A 16,163-nucleotide genomic window follows, 5' to 3' on the forward strand; every position below is an offset into this window, starting at 1 on the left:
AATCTCCATTTAGCTGTGAGGATTAAATACTGTTACCAGATTACATCAGGTGATGATAATCTTTAGGAAGCATCCAAAGATGCATTTTAGAGGCATTGGAGAAAGACCTACAGTCTGCAAACAATCACAAACTGGGAAACTAAATGGCTAAGTGGCTCAAACGATATATATCCACAATAAAGGTTTCATAGAAAAATAGATAAATAAAGCTTTTGGAGCACCATAGACAAAGTATAGACTTACATCTGACTGAAAGGCTTAATTAGAACCTATGAGAGAAGATTAGCCCAAAGTCTGTCACATAAATGGAAAACAATTTTTATTTATTGCAAAGATCAAAAACTATTTTACCTGTTTTAGGTTTTGAAGATTTCGGTAAAACTCTCATTTCACCTAAATACAAAGAGAAAAGTCAGACAAGTGCCTTGAGATCAAAGGTCAATTACTCGCAGCAAGAAGTTCAATAAAGTACAGCATGTACAGGTTACAACAGCTGGCAGTCGAACCAGATAAACTGATAATAGACATAAATGAATCTCTATTTATTGTGGGGAGTGGCAGAATAGTGGTTTGGGCATAGACCACAGACTGGGTCTCTGAGCAAGACCCTGAACCCCACAATGGCAGCCCACTGCTCCCCAAGGGAGCAGGGGTAAATCTCTCCAATGTGAGATCAATAAAGTTCAATTATTTTTGTGCATTTTCCACATTCAGGTTCTTAAACATCATCTTGGCATAATTGTGAAATTAGCATGATAACAACCTTATTGATATCTTTGAAGGGTTACTCTCCTTCCTCGTTATCCCAGATAGTCCAACAATATGGAAATATTGATATTTAATCATGATTTGAAGACATAATTTTCTCTTTATTTGGGTTATCCTTGTATGATATTCAGATTAGTTTGCTGATATTTAATGTACAAAAATGATGAATAAGGCAAAGAACAGGAGAAATCTTTAGATAAATACTTTTACAATCAAAACAGGATTTTGATAAATGAACTCTGGTTAGGTATAGAAGGTTCATCTTTATCTGGAAGTACAGTTGACCACCAGCTCTTTGAGATGTAGTGAAAACCACAAACCCGTTTGTTCTTTGATCATTCCTGGGTCCTGTGTTTGTTTCAGTCCACTGGGTTGTGGATCAGGCCAGATACGGGCTGACAGTACTGATAAATCCCTACTATATTTCACCAGCATGCCAGCACATTCCTGAGGCATGGCCAAGCCTAAAGAAAGGCCAGACAAGAAAGTATTTGATCATCACTGTCCCTATCACTGATAACAGCTTGGCTAAATGTTTTTAATAGTAAACACATTTATTGTTAAACCTCTAGCTAAAGGAAAGAATGTTTTTGTTGAAATATTTTCTTATATACTGGCATTCTTAGTGCTTACATTTGTCATAGTTGAATATAAATTCATATTATTTTGACTATTAACTTCATCTGATCCTAATTCATTTGATCCATACTTTATTTTGAAGCAAAAGCAAATGATTTTCTGGTTAAATGAGGAAACTTCCAACCTAATGTGAACAGATGAAATCCATTCTGGGGACATTTCCAGCTCGTAGATAAAAATAAATTAATTTCATGAAAATTAAAATAGGAAAGGGGTACAAAATGCTTTCATCCATTTTTAAATATTTACATTTACAAATCCAGGAATATGCCTCTCCTATTTCCTAAGATTAATAAAATTGATCAATCAATAGTGTTTATTATTGCCATCTGGTCATTCAATCTTCTCTTTCTAGCTGACTTCTGCCTGCTCTCTGTTTAACGCTTTTAAGCAGACTTTTCATTTTCTTCAACTGATCTTTCCATCAGTGTTCCTATTTTCCTCCACTCTCATTCAATCTTCTTCCTCTCCTCTTCTATCATCTTACACTAATCTAAAACAGGGACATAATACAATCAAAATCCCTTCCAAACACGTATAATCTCCTCATACACATTATGATTATTTTTATTATTATTGCTGTTGATGTAATTTCACCTCATTAAATACTAAAAAGGCTAATCACCACAATATTTGAAGCTACAGGTAAAAACATTATAAATGAATATTAAATTAGAGGTTATCTCTATTCCTCCATTATTCTCAGATCATGCAGATCTTGTCTCATTCGGTTTTCATTTTACTGCCTCTTACTTTTTATGAGGAACGTTCATATATCCAAACTGAGTGGTGGAAAAGTAGAACTAGGCCTGAAAGTCTGTGCTCATCAGAACCATAAAACAACAAGAAAACAACTTATTACTCTACTTATAATAACTAACTATCTGAAGTTGAGGAGTGGTGGGGAGTGGTGATCTTGTGTTTAGGACACTGTGCTTGGACCCCAGAGGTTCTGATTTGAAGCAGCACTCCCACAGACTGCCACCCTGGGTACCTGAGCAAAGACCCTTAACCCCACACTGCTCTCCAAAGGGATGGGTTAAAACCAGAGTGTTCATTTTGTTGCTCTGTACTTATGACAATGTAATGACAATAAAGTTGAATTGTAATTTCTTCTATTCTAATTCGAAGATAAACTCAAGGTCCCGAATCAGTTCTTAAAACAAACTAAATCTTTAGGGGAACCCTTGTTGATCCCTGGAGAACCACCTTAACAAATTATCGCCCTACAAGGAGTTTTCAATCATTCCGTTTAATTTGATCTGAGTCTATTAACTCATGCCAGCTGCAGCCAATGGTCTCCCATAGTTTTGTTGATTAACTTGGTTGATTTATGTCACATTTTGGGTCCTCATCTTTAGTAAAACAAAACACATCAAAGCCCTTCTTTTTATTTTATTAACCTAGCACCAATTGTTAGTTTGCTATAGCTTTTAGTTACAATACTTTAACCAACAATTATTTTTTATTTGCATCTGACTTGCATAGGAGGATGGGCCTTCATGTTGCTTAAAAACATTAGAGCTCCAACTATAAAAAAAAAGACTCCTGGAAAGGTGTCTAAACGTCTTCAGAAAAACTTGGCAAAAGACCGATTGGCCCGACCCGGATGACTTAGAATTTGTACAGGCACATCAACAAAATTAAAACATTAAAATTTGTATCTGATTCAAAAAACATAATTTAATATCCCGCTCAAAAACTTAAGACCTTAACTTGTTATTGAACACTGGCAAGAGACTGTTGAAAAGAGCAAATGAATACAATTATATTCTCTTATTTGTTTAAAAAAAAACAAAGAGGCTTCTGAAGGGTCTCCTGTTAGTAGGACCATCTTAGAAAAATGTAAAATATAGACTGTAGGAAACCTGGACTTGGTCATAAAGTATTGTTTTTACTGTAAAGCAAAGTTTGTGGCTAGGGCATTGCGCTTGCAGTCGTGAGGTTCCAGTCCCTGAGCAAGACTCTTAACCCCACACTGCTCCCCGGGCACCGCACTGTGGCAGCCCACTGCTCCCCAAGGGGATGGGTTAAATGTAGACAGTTCATTTCATTGCTCTTTACTTGTGACAGTCTAATGACACTTAAATTCAATCTTAATCTTAAAAAAAATTAAACCTCCTCCAATCAAAAATAATTTGCGAATGCAGCAGTGTTTCTCATCACTTTATAAAGACAAAATTAACATTAAACTTTTGAACTTTTCTGTTAGCTGTTCTTTATTGCACAATTCTGCATCTATTGTAGACAGAGAAGAAGCCTCAGTAATTTCTCTGGTCTTATGACACTGCAAATAGCAGAGAAACTGAACATGAGGACATATTTCACCTCAAGCGTAGTTTTAAAACCAAACTGTAAAGAACCTCTAAAAACAAGAAAACACAACTAAGAACACAACATAAGAAGTAATGGAAAAATTATATAAAAAAAAAGACAATTAAGCTTTGATTTTAAACTTCAAACCATATTTTATAATCTAACCATAATCAATACAAGGAATACAAATTGTATTTAGTTTGAAAATTATACCTTTGCATTAGTGGTGTATTTAAATATTAGTACGCTTTAAAAGGACAACAAATCTAAAGCACTAAAGCAACATAATCTGTATACTGTATATTTATTGATCTTGAAGTAAAAAATAATAAACTCAGGGGTTCCAGGTTTGAAAATATCAGGTAGAGGTTTAGTTGTAACAATCTGACCATATTTAGACCCAAGCATTTAAGAAATTACCTGAAATAGTGATAAAAAACATCTAAATACCAAATTTATTCAGAAAATGTGTAATTTAATATTCATTTCAAGTTGCTTAAGAAATGTATTAATTGAATGAAGTGATTCTAAAGTTCTGGTTGCCTTTAAAAACCTGAATTCAGCTTCCAGGTAATACTTCACTAGTATTGTAAGCTTTCTCTACTCATATTGTAAATCTTCTGATTTTCTCACAGCCCTCTCTCTGCTGGATCAGTGCTGGATTCTATGGATTAATGCACTTTGGCATTCCCAGAGGAACACTCAGCCATGTTCCCACCATGTACTCCACACCCTAACCCTTGTAGTACCTCCTCGTGATTAGGTGGTGGTGGTGGGGGGTTCTTGAGGGGAAAGATGCATCTTCTGCAAGAGTCAGCCTCTGTGAATCTGGTCCAGGAGGCACATCCATGTGGTGTTCAGTCAGATGCATTTTTTCTCATTGCGCTTCCCTCACGAGAATGACCCCAGATCACGATGGGAATCTTGAAACTTGAGTATTGCTTAAACATCAAGGTCTCCCAACCTACAATGGTTACTCCCAATAAGATAATGCACCAGAACAATGATATCCAGCTAGGTTATTCAACATGGAAATGAGTTCCTGAAGTTCTTCAATTTTATCAGCACTAAATCCAAACAGAGAACTTTGAGATGAGATGGATGAGCAGCTGACATAATAGTAGCTGTGTGACCTAATATAATAAAATATTAGCGAATATCTCAGAGGAATGCTTAATCTTTTAAGTCATGGAAAAATCTAAAATAAATCTGACAGCCTAAAGAGAAATGGGGAACTCCACAGCTGGTTAATTCTTAAGGGCAATTTCCAGATACCTGTATAATCTGGGAAACAACCATCGGAATGTTTAGGGGGTAAGTTATAGAAACAAATTAGTGCATTTAGTGCAAAAATCTGTTCAAGATACAATCAGATACATCAAAATGGCAGTTAATTTAAGTTTCACTTCAGGTACTAAAAAAACCTCAGTAATAAAAATCAAGATGGCTGCATGAAGTGGTTAAAATCAGAATGATATTCTGAGCAGCTCTTTCTGGCAAAGCTAACCACAACTTGGTAGAGTGAAAAGTAACCAAGTAGCTGTGAGTTTGGATTCTCAGAGCCCCACTCTGAGTATATATACACACTATGTAAAAGCAACATAACATTTAGATGCTCAAATAAGCAATAGTTTTAAAATTAACTGGATATCAATTAAGTTTTTTATTTATTTATTAAAAGTGAAGATGCTGTGTTTTGGATAGTTTGTTGATGCCTATCTTATGCAAAAGCCTGAAAACACACAGCTGCAGTACTGTAATATAATCACATATAATTATATTTGTCTGAGTGAGATACAGGCCTCACATTGAATTTAAGATGGTCTTCTCAAAGTACGAAGCAGAAGTCAGACCCAGTTCAATAATTTTCTATTTGGTGAATTTCCTTTACAATATGTGAACTTTGTATTCCCACAGTTAGTTTACAGTGACATTGTCCATTTGGAAGCTCTTTTTGAGCAATCTTCAACTTCTTGACAATTCTGACCTTGATGCTTCATTTAACTTCCTGATGATGCTATTTTGTTAAGGGCATAGGTCCCTCCTGAAAAAAAAACAGAGCAGTTTCCCCACATAATAAACATTTGGCATGCTGCTTTTAAAGGTTTTAAGCATCACTTTTTCCTTCACACATAATAGTAATCATTTTCATTTTACCAAAGGATATGTCTCTAATATCTTTGTCCCCGAGTGCATTTCCAAACAGCTTTTTAAAATGATGGGTTATTCCATTCCTAGTATCATTTTAGCCCATGTAAATACAGATAATGAAACTTCAAAAATTCAACAAACATCTTTATTAATAAGACCTTTTGTATTTGTTCTTGGGTTGTGCAACAGTTTGAAATAAACCGGTTCATGTCTTGGACAGAGGATCCCTCCAGTCCCTGAATATAATGATGGTTAGAGAGTACCATACAGCTTTTATTTAGAAATTATGTTTGAAATAGTAGATGACCCATTTAGGTATATAGATATATTGCATCAAAGGATTAAACAGAAATTAGCCATGTATTTCCAGATATTCAGAATGCAGAGTTAAGCTTGAGCTTTACCTCTATTCAGGCTCATCAATCCCCTCTCTATGCCATTGCTTTTCCTCTAGATTATTAAGCTAAAATAAGCTCTGATTTTACGCATCTTATACACTGGACTGATAGAAATGTGTATAAAAAACAAAACTACAAAATCCTACTCTTGTATCTTTCCGCTTTTGTAATAATCTCAGCCAAGTATCTATTCATCATACTGTACAATGAATGTAATTACTGGGTTTTAACTTTGTATTTAATACAAACCAAAAAAAAAAATGAAACCAACTTAAATTACTATATGATCAAAACTGTGTATATTTTTAACCTTCCCATTGAAACAAATCCCAAACAACTATTTTCATTCACCAAGGAGTCGTTTCATTAGTCATTACATGCATTTATTTGAGAGAAACAAATTTTGCCATACATATCTTTGTGATTACCAGCACATTTCAATTAAGTTAACAAATTATTAAAAATTTCTAAACATTTAAGCATTACAAACAGTGTGGGTTGGGGAGGTGGGGGGCTATCATTTGGGTGGAGAAGCGGGAGGACTGAACACTGCTCAGTGGAGGAGAAAAAAAAACCCATCAGTAACTTACCTTTTTCCGCTTCATGAGAACAAATAACTAAAAATGAAGGCAGGAATAACCAGATCTGTTCACGGAAACACAAAGATATATTTAATGCTGTGATTTTTTTTATTCAGCTAGACATAATTCTCCCTCGGTGGAAAAAAAGCACTCATTGACACCCCCTTGTGCCCAAAAGATGCTGCAGAACAGGGGCCGTGGCGTGTTTACAGCTTTCTGGACCCCAGTAGTCAACCATTTAATTAAATCCGCCTTTTAATCCTCATATATTTTATCCCATTAAAAAAATGTAATGTAATCTAAATATTTTCTCTAGTTTGTATATGAAATACAACAAAGGGCAGAAAAAAAAGCCCATGAAGAGAGGGAAACATGAACATTTTGAACCTGAAAAGATCCTATGAAACAAAACAAAAAAAAAGATTTCTCAAAGCAGCTGAAAAGAGGGGAGTATGCACTGGAGAAACTACAGGCAATACAAATAAAAGTTGAAATTTTGAGATAAGGTTCGCACAGCGAGGAGTTTGGAGCTTCAGATTCAACTAAAACTAATCTATTTAGACTTTTCTGTAATTTGACTTTTGTCCAAGACATGATTTCTGTGTTTTTTTTTTATTTTTCTCCCTCCAATTTCAAAAGCAAAACTGCAGTTTCAATCATGCAAAACGTATTGTTTAATGTTCTCCGTGTCAGATTTGAACAATAGGTGGGGCTGGCAGATGCCTGAGGGGCCAGACAGCAGAAGATCAGAAAACAAAGGGGGGGAAAAAGTCACTTTGGCAGAGGTCCCTTAGAGTTCTGTTTCTGGTGGGGGGGGAGAGAGAGAGGAGGAGGGGAGGCACGAGACACACAAAGTTTACATTTACACAGATTGATAAACATCCTCAGCTTTCTTGGTTAGAAAAGCCTTCAACAGCAACTTACTCCCGCCTCAAGAGTTTAAAGCCAGCAGGTCTACTCAGCAGGGGTCCACCATGTTTATCATCACCACCGTCATGTCTTTGTGAGTCATAAAAATCTGCCTGTGATCAATTTGCCCAACAACAATCTAAAGAGAGCAAGTAAGGGCTGTCAGAAAGGTCTTTGGTTAGTGTTTTACCCTCCCTCCTCCATCCCTGATCTGTCTGTGATTCATGGAGGTGTGTAAATATCGCATCATGAGAAAATGTAGTGATGATGGGAGATCCTCACACCTGCCCGACCTTTCAGGTGGATGATGAAGGTATAGATGTAGAAGACTACTCATCACAGTAGAGCTCCAGATGATGCTGTCTTTGTATTTTCATGTATGGAGCTTGAACTGTAATGCTGTGTCGTCGGTCCTTTATGGAAACATTGTAATGCTGATTAAGTTGAAGAAATTACAAATATATTGTAGAGCAGCCAGTCCTCTTGCAGAGCCTGACGATTCATCTTAGTGTTGCATCCATCTGTCCTTGTAGTGCTGCTGGAAAGCGAGAGCAGAGACAAATCAGTCTTGGAAGAAACAGAGCATGTTCAAACTAAACTAATATGTCGTCTCACAGCATGTAGTCCTACATTGTGACCCTTTTAAAGTTAGTTACTTTAAAACAACAAATCTAAGTGCACACTGCTCAAAGAAAAAAAAGGACCACTCAAACATCATATTCTAGATCTGAATATAATATTCTCATAAAGCATCCACCAACTCCTGGTCAGTCTGTGGAGCAACATGACCTTGGTGGATGGATTGCAACATGATGTCCAAGATGTGCTCAATCAGATTCAGGTCTGGGGCAGTGCAGCCCTCCAAAGAAATGTCACCCCAGACCTTTACTGACCCACTGACAAACCGGACGATGTTGCAGGCAGCAGATCACTCTCCATGGTGTCTCCAGACTGTCATGTCTGTCACATGTGCTCGGTGGAAACCTGCTGACATCAGTGAAGAGCACAGGGTGCTAGTGGCGAATTTGCCTATCCTGTAGTTCTCTGACAAATGCTAAATGCCCTGCAATATGTTGGTCTGTGAGCATAACCTCCATCTGTGGATGTATGGCCCTCATACCATCCTCATGGAGTTGGTTTCTAACCGTTTGTACAGACATACGCACATTTGTGGCCTGCTGGAGGTCATTTTGCAAAGCACTAGCAATGCTTCTCCTGTTCCTCTTTAAACAAAGGCAGAGGTAGAAGTCCTGCTGCTCGGTTGTTACTCTCCTTCCGTCTCCACCACGTCTCCTGGTGTACGGGCTGTCTCCTGGCTGCGCCACCAGCCTCTGGACACTACGCTCACAGACAGAGCAAACCTTCTTGCCGCAGTTTGTATTGATGTACTATCCTGGATGAGCTGCACTACCTGAGCCACCAGTGTGGCTCTGTGAGTCCATCTAATGCTACCACCAGAGTGAAAGCACTACCAATATTCAAAAGTGACCCAAATATCAGCCAGAGAGCATAAGTACTGAGAAGTGGTCTGTGGTTCCCACCTGCAGAACCACTCCTTTATTGAACGCATCTTGCTAATTGTCAGTATTTTCTACCTGTTGTCTGTTTTATTTGCACAACAGCATGTGAAATTGGTTTTCAATCAGCGTTGCTTCTTTAGTGGACACTTTGATTTCACAGAAGTTGGATTTAATTGTTATAAATAAAATTGTTATCATAAATAAAATAAATACAGGTGCTGGTCATAAAATTAGAATATCATGAAAAAGTAGATTGATTTCAGTAATTCCATTTAAAAAGTGAAACTTGTATATTATATTCATACATTACATACAAACTCATATATTTCAGATGTTTATTTTGTTTAATTTTGATGATTACAAATGACAACAAATGAAAATCTCAAATTCATCATATCAGAAAATTAGAATATTGTGAAAAGGTTCAAAATTGATGGCCCCTGGTGCCACACTCTAATCAGCTAATTAACTCAAACCACCTGCAAAAGCCTTTAAATGGTCTTTCAGTCTAGTTCTATAGGCTACACAATCATGGGGAAGACTGCTGACTTGACAGTTGTCCAAAAGACGACCATCGACACCTTGCACAAGGAGGGCAAGACACAAAAGGTCATCGCTAAAGAGGCTGGCTGTTCACAGAGCTCAGTGTCCAAGCACATTAATAGAGAGGCGAAGGGAAGGAAAAGATGTGGTCGAAAAAAGTGTACAAGCAAGAGAGATAACCGCACCCTGGAGAGGATTGTAAAACAAAACCCATTCAAAAATGTGGGGGAGATTCACAAAGAGTGGACTGCAGCTGGAGTGAGTGCTTCAAGAACCACCACACACAGACGTATGAAAGACATGGGTTTCTGCTGTCGCATTCCTTGTGTCAAGCCACTCTTGAACCACAGACAGCGTCAGAAGCGTCTTGCCTGGGCTAAAGAGAAACAGGACTGGACTGCTGGTGAGTGGTCCAAAGTCATGTTCTCTGATGAAAGTAAATTTTGCATTTCCTTTGGAAATCAAGGTCCCAGAGTCTGGAGGAAAAGAAGAGAGGCACTTCATCCACGTTGCTTGAAGTCCAGTGTAAAGTTTCCACAGTCAGTGATGGTTTGGGGTGCCATGTCATCTGCTGGTGTTGGTCCATTGTGTTTTCTGAAGTCCAGGGTCAACGCAGCCACATACCAGGAAGTTTTAGAGCACTTCATGCTTCCTGCAGCTGACCAACTTTTTGGAGATGCAGATTTCATTTTCCAACAGGACTTGGCACCTGCACACAGTGCCAAAGCTACCAGTACCTGGTTGAAGGACCATGGTATCCCTGTTCTTAATTGGCCAGCAAACTCTCCTGACCTTAACCCCATAGAAAATCTATGGGGTATTGTGAAGAAGAAGATGCAATACACCAGACCCAACAATTCAGAAGAGCTAAAAGCCACTATTAGAGCAACCTGGGCTATCATAACACCTGAGCAGTGCCACAGACTGATCGACTCCATGCCACGCCGCATTGCTGCAGTAATACAGGCCAAAGGAGGCCCAACTAAATACTGAGTGCTGTACATGCTCATACTTTTCATGTTCATACTTTTCAGTTGGCCAACATTTCTATAAATCCTTTGTTTTTATTGGTCTTCAGTAATATTCTAATTTTCTGATATGATGAATTTGAAATTTTCATTTGTTGTCATTTGTAATCATCAAAATTAAACAAAATAAACATCTGAAATATATGAGTTTGTATGTAATGTATGAATATAATATACAAGTTTCACTTTTTAAATGGAATTACTGAAATCAATCTACTTTTTCATGATATTCTAATTTTATGACCAGCACCTGTAAAAGTTATACTGCGTTGTTTACGTTTTCCCTTATTTTATTTGGAGCAGTGCATTTTTTGGGGATTTTGTTGATTATAACTGATTTCTAAAACAGCTAGTTGCACACCCCCAAAGGACATAAGCTGCAATCAAGGGAAAAAATACAGATTCACATGATGGTTGAATTCATTGAGCATAAATATCTTTAACCCTTTGAAACCGAACGTGTCGCCCGCGACACATTTCACAAGCCAACTTCAACTTACCGTAACTCTGCGACGTTTTGCGCTATCAGAAAAATTCAAACTGTCTTTGAAAGAAAATAAATTGCACTTTCAGACATGCATAGTGTTATTACGGTAATTGACTTCCCGCCGCTCCAGGAAGCCCGCGAATGCTAGTCTGTGTCTCCCTCTGCTGCACGGACGAAGAGTGCAGAGTGAGGAGGAAAAGATGAGCGACAGAGCGGAGAGTCAGAGTGAAGCGCATGATAATATGACTAACAAACGTCCTTCAAGAGATAAAAAGAAACCGAGGAGGTTCCTGGATGGTTTTGTGTTTGAAAAAGGAGATCCAGTTTTTTCTTCTGAAGAAAGGTAATGTTTGATCATTGAATAACATTTTGAATTTTATTTCTGAATGAATTGGGCTTGTTACTTCATGGATAATAGCTTTTACTTGGTACACATAATTGGATGTATTTATAGATTTATTTTCAATTTTATTTTGTTTTTGGAATAGTTTAGAGAGTATAAAAAAATAAATAAATAAAAAAAAGAGTATAAGTTATTATAATATTCATCAATATTTACTTTGTGTAAAAGTGCACTTTTGCTCACTATATATGACACTCCTAAGTACAGCACCACACTCTTCATGTATTCATGTGTAGCTTACTATGACTTTTTTTATTGCTTAGTGTGGATTTGAGACCAACTTTATTTATTTACTACTATAAATAAAAGCTGTCATTGCTGTGACAAACTTGTATATTTACTGTTTTTAGAACATTTTCTGATGAAGAGCAGCTGGCTCCAAGGGGGCGAAGTAGAAGAGACAGAATTCCTTCTGGAGGGTCTGCTGGAGGTCCTTCTGGAGGGTCTGCTGGGGTCCATGCTGGGAGTATGAGGCACCGCAGCCGTTCCCCACATCATCCAAGGTGGAAGACCCATGAAGAGCCTGATGAGAAAGGCTTTCAACCCCTAAGGTTCTTCCCCAAAAGAATCCCTGGTGTTCAACCCCCTCTAAATGTAGGAAATCCACAACCAGGTGAAATTTTTGAGTACTTTTTTGACAATGAAGTCCTCACATTAGTTTGTGATTTTACAAACAAGGGGGCAGCCAGGAACCTGGAGAAAGGGAGGAAGTTCTCCTGGACTGAAATAAGTCCAGGGGAACTGAAGAAATTTATTGGCATGCTGCTCTACATGTCAATCAGCCGCCTGCCAAAAATCAGAGATTTTTGGCGGACTGGAAGTATTTTCAGTCTTCAAACACCAGCTACCATCATGTCCAGAGACCGGTTCTTGGCCATTTTGGCCAATGTTAGAATGAGTGACCCAGAGGAGGATCAGCAAAATGATAAACTAAAGGGCACAGAAACATATGACCCTCTCCACCGGGTCAGGCCACTGATGGAGATGATTGGGACAAGGTGCTGTGCCTTATACCACCCAAGGCAGCACCTTGCAGTAGATGAGAGGATGGTTTCGACCAAAGCCAGGCTCAGCATCAAACAGTATATGAAAGCCAAGCCAACAAAGTGGGGCCTGAAATTTTTTGTATTGGCTGATAAAAATGGCTACACGGTGGATTTCCAGCTGTACACTGGAAAATCTAACGTGTCATCGGGAAAGGGGCTGTCGTTCGATGTTGTGACCACCTTAGTGAAAAAAGAGTACCTGGGCTCTGGATACATTGTCTACACGGACAACTTTTACACCAGTCCTGTCCTGTTCAAACATCTGAGGCAGCAGGGATTTGGCGCTTGCGGGACATACAGGCAGGGAAGAGTTGGTGTCCCCACCACCACTGAAAATGCCCTCACCAAAAAGTCCCCACGAGGCAGCATCCGGTGGATCAGGGATGGGGAGCTTCTTTTTGTGAAATGGATGGACACCAGGGAGGTCTCGATGTGCTCCACCATCCACCCTGTTTACACTGGAGACTCTGTTCAGCGCTGGCAGAAGTCACCTGATGGGAAAGTACAGGTCGCTGTCCCCAGGCCCACTGCTGTGACAGAATACAATAAATACATGGGAGGGGTGGACACATCGGACCAAATGATTGGGACACATTCTATCCACCGCAAAACAAAAAGGTGGGTCACCACTGTGTTCCAACATTTGGTCGACATCGCTGTGACAAACTCCTTTGTTATTCACAAGGATCAGTGTTGTGCAATGAGAAGCAAGCAGAAGACCCGACAAAGTTTCCAGGAGGAGCTGGCAGCACACCTCCTAGGTGTTCCTCTTTATGACGAGCCACAAAAAGAAGCTGGGAAAAAACATCTACCAGTCCCATGCAGCAGCAACAAGCAGGCAAAGTCTGAGAGAGCAAGCATGGGGAGACGGCGCTGCAAGCTTTGTCAGAGAAGCACAGCCTGGAGTTGTGAGCTCTGTAATGTGGGCTTGTGCCTTCAGGTGGACAGAAATTGCTTCTGGGAATACCACCAAGGCCCAGGAAAATAAGGAGAAATGCAGAGAGGGGAAAATCGCCTGTAAATAGTTTTAATTGTTAGTCTGTTTCTTATTTGTAAAAATAATTGAGAATGAAAAAAATATTGTAAATATGTTCTATAGTGTTGAAATTGTCAATTTGTGATGCAAAATCTGTACTTCATGTTCAAATGCAGTGTTTTATTTGCATAAAATCTCCAAAATCTAATTTCGATTTTTGTTTTTTCTTGATATCAAACAGTTTTAATAGTGGTTTAGTATCAAGAATAATGTAAAATAATGCATTTATTGAAAGCTCTAAATGATTCTGGAAAAATGTGCTGAAGCACTTGGCCACAGGACTTTTTCTTCCTACTTTTTACTTTAAACAAGTAAAAAAAATGCCAGGCGGACTTTTGAGTGACAGGCCTAAAAGGGTTAAAGCCTTTTTATAATCTAACAAAACCTTAAATACTATATACTCTCAAAACTGAACTGTTTATAAATGGTTCAACTTATATATTTTACTCTCTAAGCTACTTTTTCTTTCAGTTTCTCCCTTGAGATAACATTGATCTATATGGTTTTAAATTTAGTTTTTTTTTACCATTATTTACCATTATTTGCATATATGATTGAAATAAAAGTCTGATATTTACCAGTTTATGGTGCATCTCTCCCATTTTCCAGGCTGGCTTCTAGGAGCAGCTCCTCCAGTCCCTGTTCACAACTGGCACTAACTACACAGGCGACACACAACAGATGTTTAGACCACGTGAATCAACTTGGAGGTGATCAATCGAACTGGGAGCAGTGACTCACCATGCTCCATCACGCAGCTGCTGGGCTTTGGAGATTCACTGTCCAGTAGATGGATGGAGAACTCTGGTTTCAGACCGTTGGGTAGAGATGAACCGACAACTTCTCCATCCATAGCCTCAACGAATAACTCATCGGCAGAGCTCTCATCAGTTGATTCTTGATCCTCCCCCTGTGAGCAAGGATTAATTTCCCCAACATCTTCAGGCTGAGTTTGCTGGTAAGTCTGGACTGAAGGAACCAAATCTGGAGTTGCCTCCTCTTGCTTTGGCTTATCTTCTGTTTGGTTTGGAGGGGAGGTCCCCTCTGGTTCTGCTGCCTGCTCATCCTTTAGGTGCTCTTGTGCAGATGTTTGGGGCGGCTGCTGTGTAGACTGATTCAGTTCATTTGGGGAGGTTTCATGCCTATCCTCATGTTCACTTCCCTCATGTTCCTCTCCTCTGCAGCGCTCCTCTGCAGAGGGTGACTCGGGTTGGGGGTTTTCAGAGTCGTTTGTTGGCTTCAAAGCCGCATCCTGCTCAGATGAGGAATTTGAAGGCAATGCTGGTGTTTGCAAACTTGGATCTGTCACTGCGGCTGAATCTAAAGTTCTGGCTTTTGCCTCCTCTGAGGACTGACCTGATGACAGTGGGTCCGGTTTGTGCGTCTGAGCTGCATCAGACTCTAGTCTGTCTTTGGGAGTCTCCTTTGTCATTTTACTGTCTGTTGAGGGAGCAGGTGGGCTCTCCTTCATGCCCTCTGGGGTCAGCTGTGTTTGGGATGCATGCGGGGGCTGTGTCTGCTGTCCGGTCAAGCCTTTAGGCTGGCAGGGAGCTGCAGGAGCAATTTTCTGCAGCTGTTCAGGGGGACTTTCTACCCTTGTTACCATGAAAATCTTATGGCCCCTTCCGGGACTCGATACAGAGATACAGCGGCCAGGTGAGGGAGGAGTTCCCGGAGGAGCAGGGACTGTTGTTTCTGTGACAGTTATTCCGGAAATAACACTTGAACCTTTTACAGGTGATGCAGAGGGGGGTGAGGGTGTACGTGAGGCACTAAGGGGAGACTGACTAACTCCTGTTTGGGTTGGAGGTGCTGTCTGATTTGAAACAACAGAAGAAGACTTGGTTACTACCTCTCCTACATCCTCATCCTCTGTGTCAGAGTCAGAATCCAGATTTTGAGGAGGAACATTGATCTCTGGGCTCATTTTCGACTGGCTACTGGCTTGGGATTTGTTTTCCGTTGCTTCCTTCTCCTCCCCATCTTCCTTTCTCTCAGCTGAAGCTGGTTCATCCTCCTCTACCTCCCTCGCTCCGTCCTCCGTAGCTATTTCAGCCATGGAGGCTGACAATCTCATCTTTTCCTCAGTTTCCTCCTTTTCCTTTGCAAGGATGAAGTTTCTCTTGCAGCCATTCTGAATCTCGGTCAGCAGGGCGCGCTGCGTCTCGATGAAGCTTTTCACCTGAAACACGGAGCAGAGATACCACGATCATCCACAGTAAATCAGTTTCCCTCTTTGGTAAGAGGATGTTTTTGTTATTTTCCAAACCTTTAAAAAAAAGCTGAGATCAGATGTTAGGGTCTATTAAGATTGCATTTAACACTGTTGTATTCTACA

At 39.5% G+C, this 16,163-nt stretch overlaps 1 protein-coding gene across 2 annotated transcripts in view; it reads right to left on the reverse strand.

Annotated features, from left to right (window-relative positions):
* Positions 1–6,630: 6,630 nt before the first annotated feature.
* ppp1r37 (protein phosphatase 1, regulatory subunit 37) overlaps positions 6,631–16,163 on the reverse strand; it is a 61,217-nt gene continuing 51,684 nt past the window's right edge. The window contains exons 11-13 of one of the 2 annotated variants that reach the window (XM_038306384.1): positions 14,567–16,007; positions 14,404–14,484; positions 6,631–8,297 (exon numbers count right to left, since the gene is read on the reverse strand). In XM_038306384.1, the coding sequence (XP_038162312.1) occupies positions 14,408–14,484; positions 14,567–16,007 (1,518 nt within the window). In that variant the 3' untranslated portion in view covers positions 6,631–8,297; positions 14,404–14,407. Of the gene's footprint in view, positions 8,301–14,403; positions 14,485–14,566; positions 16,008–16,163 lie in introns of both variants that reach the window. The other variant, XM_038306383.1, reaches the window with a different exon arrangement.

Source organism: Cyprinodon tularosa, unplaced genomic scaffold (genome assembly GCF_016077235.1).
Source record: "Cyprinodon tularosa strain WSP-4 unplaced genomic scaffold, ASM1607723v1 ctg58, whole genome shotgun sequence".
NCBI classification, from domain to species: Eukaryota; Metazoa; Chordata; class Actinopteri; order Cyprinodontiformes; family Cyprinodontidae; genus Cyprinodon; species Cyprinodon tularosa.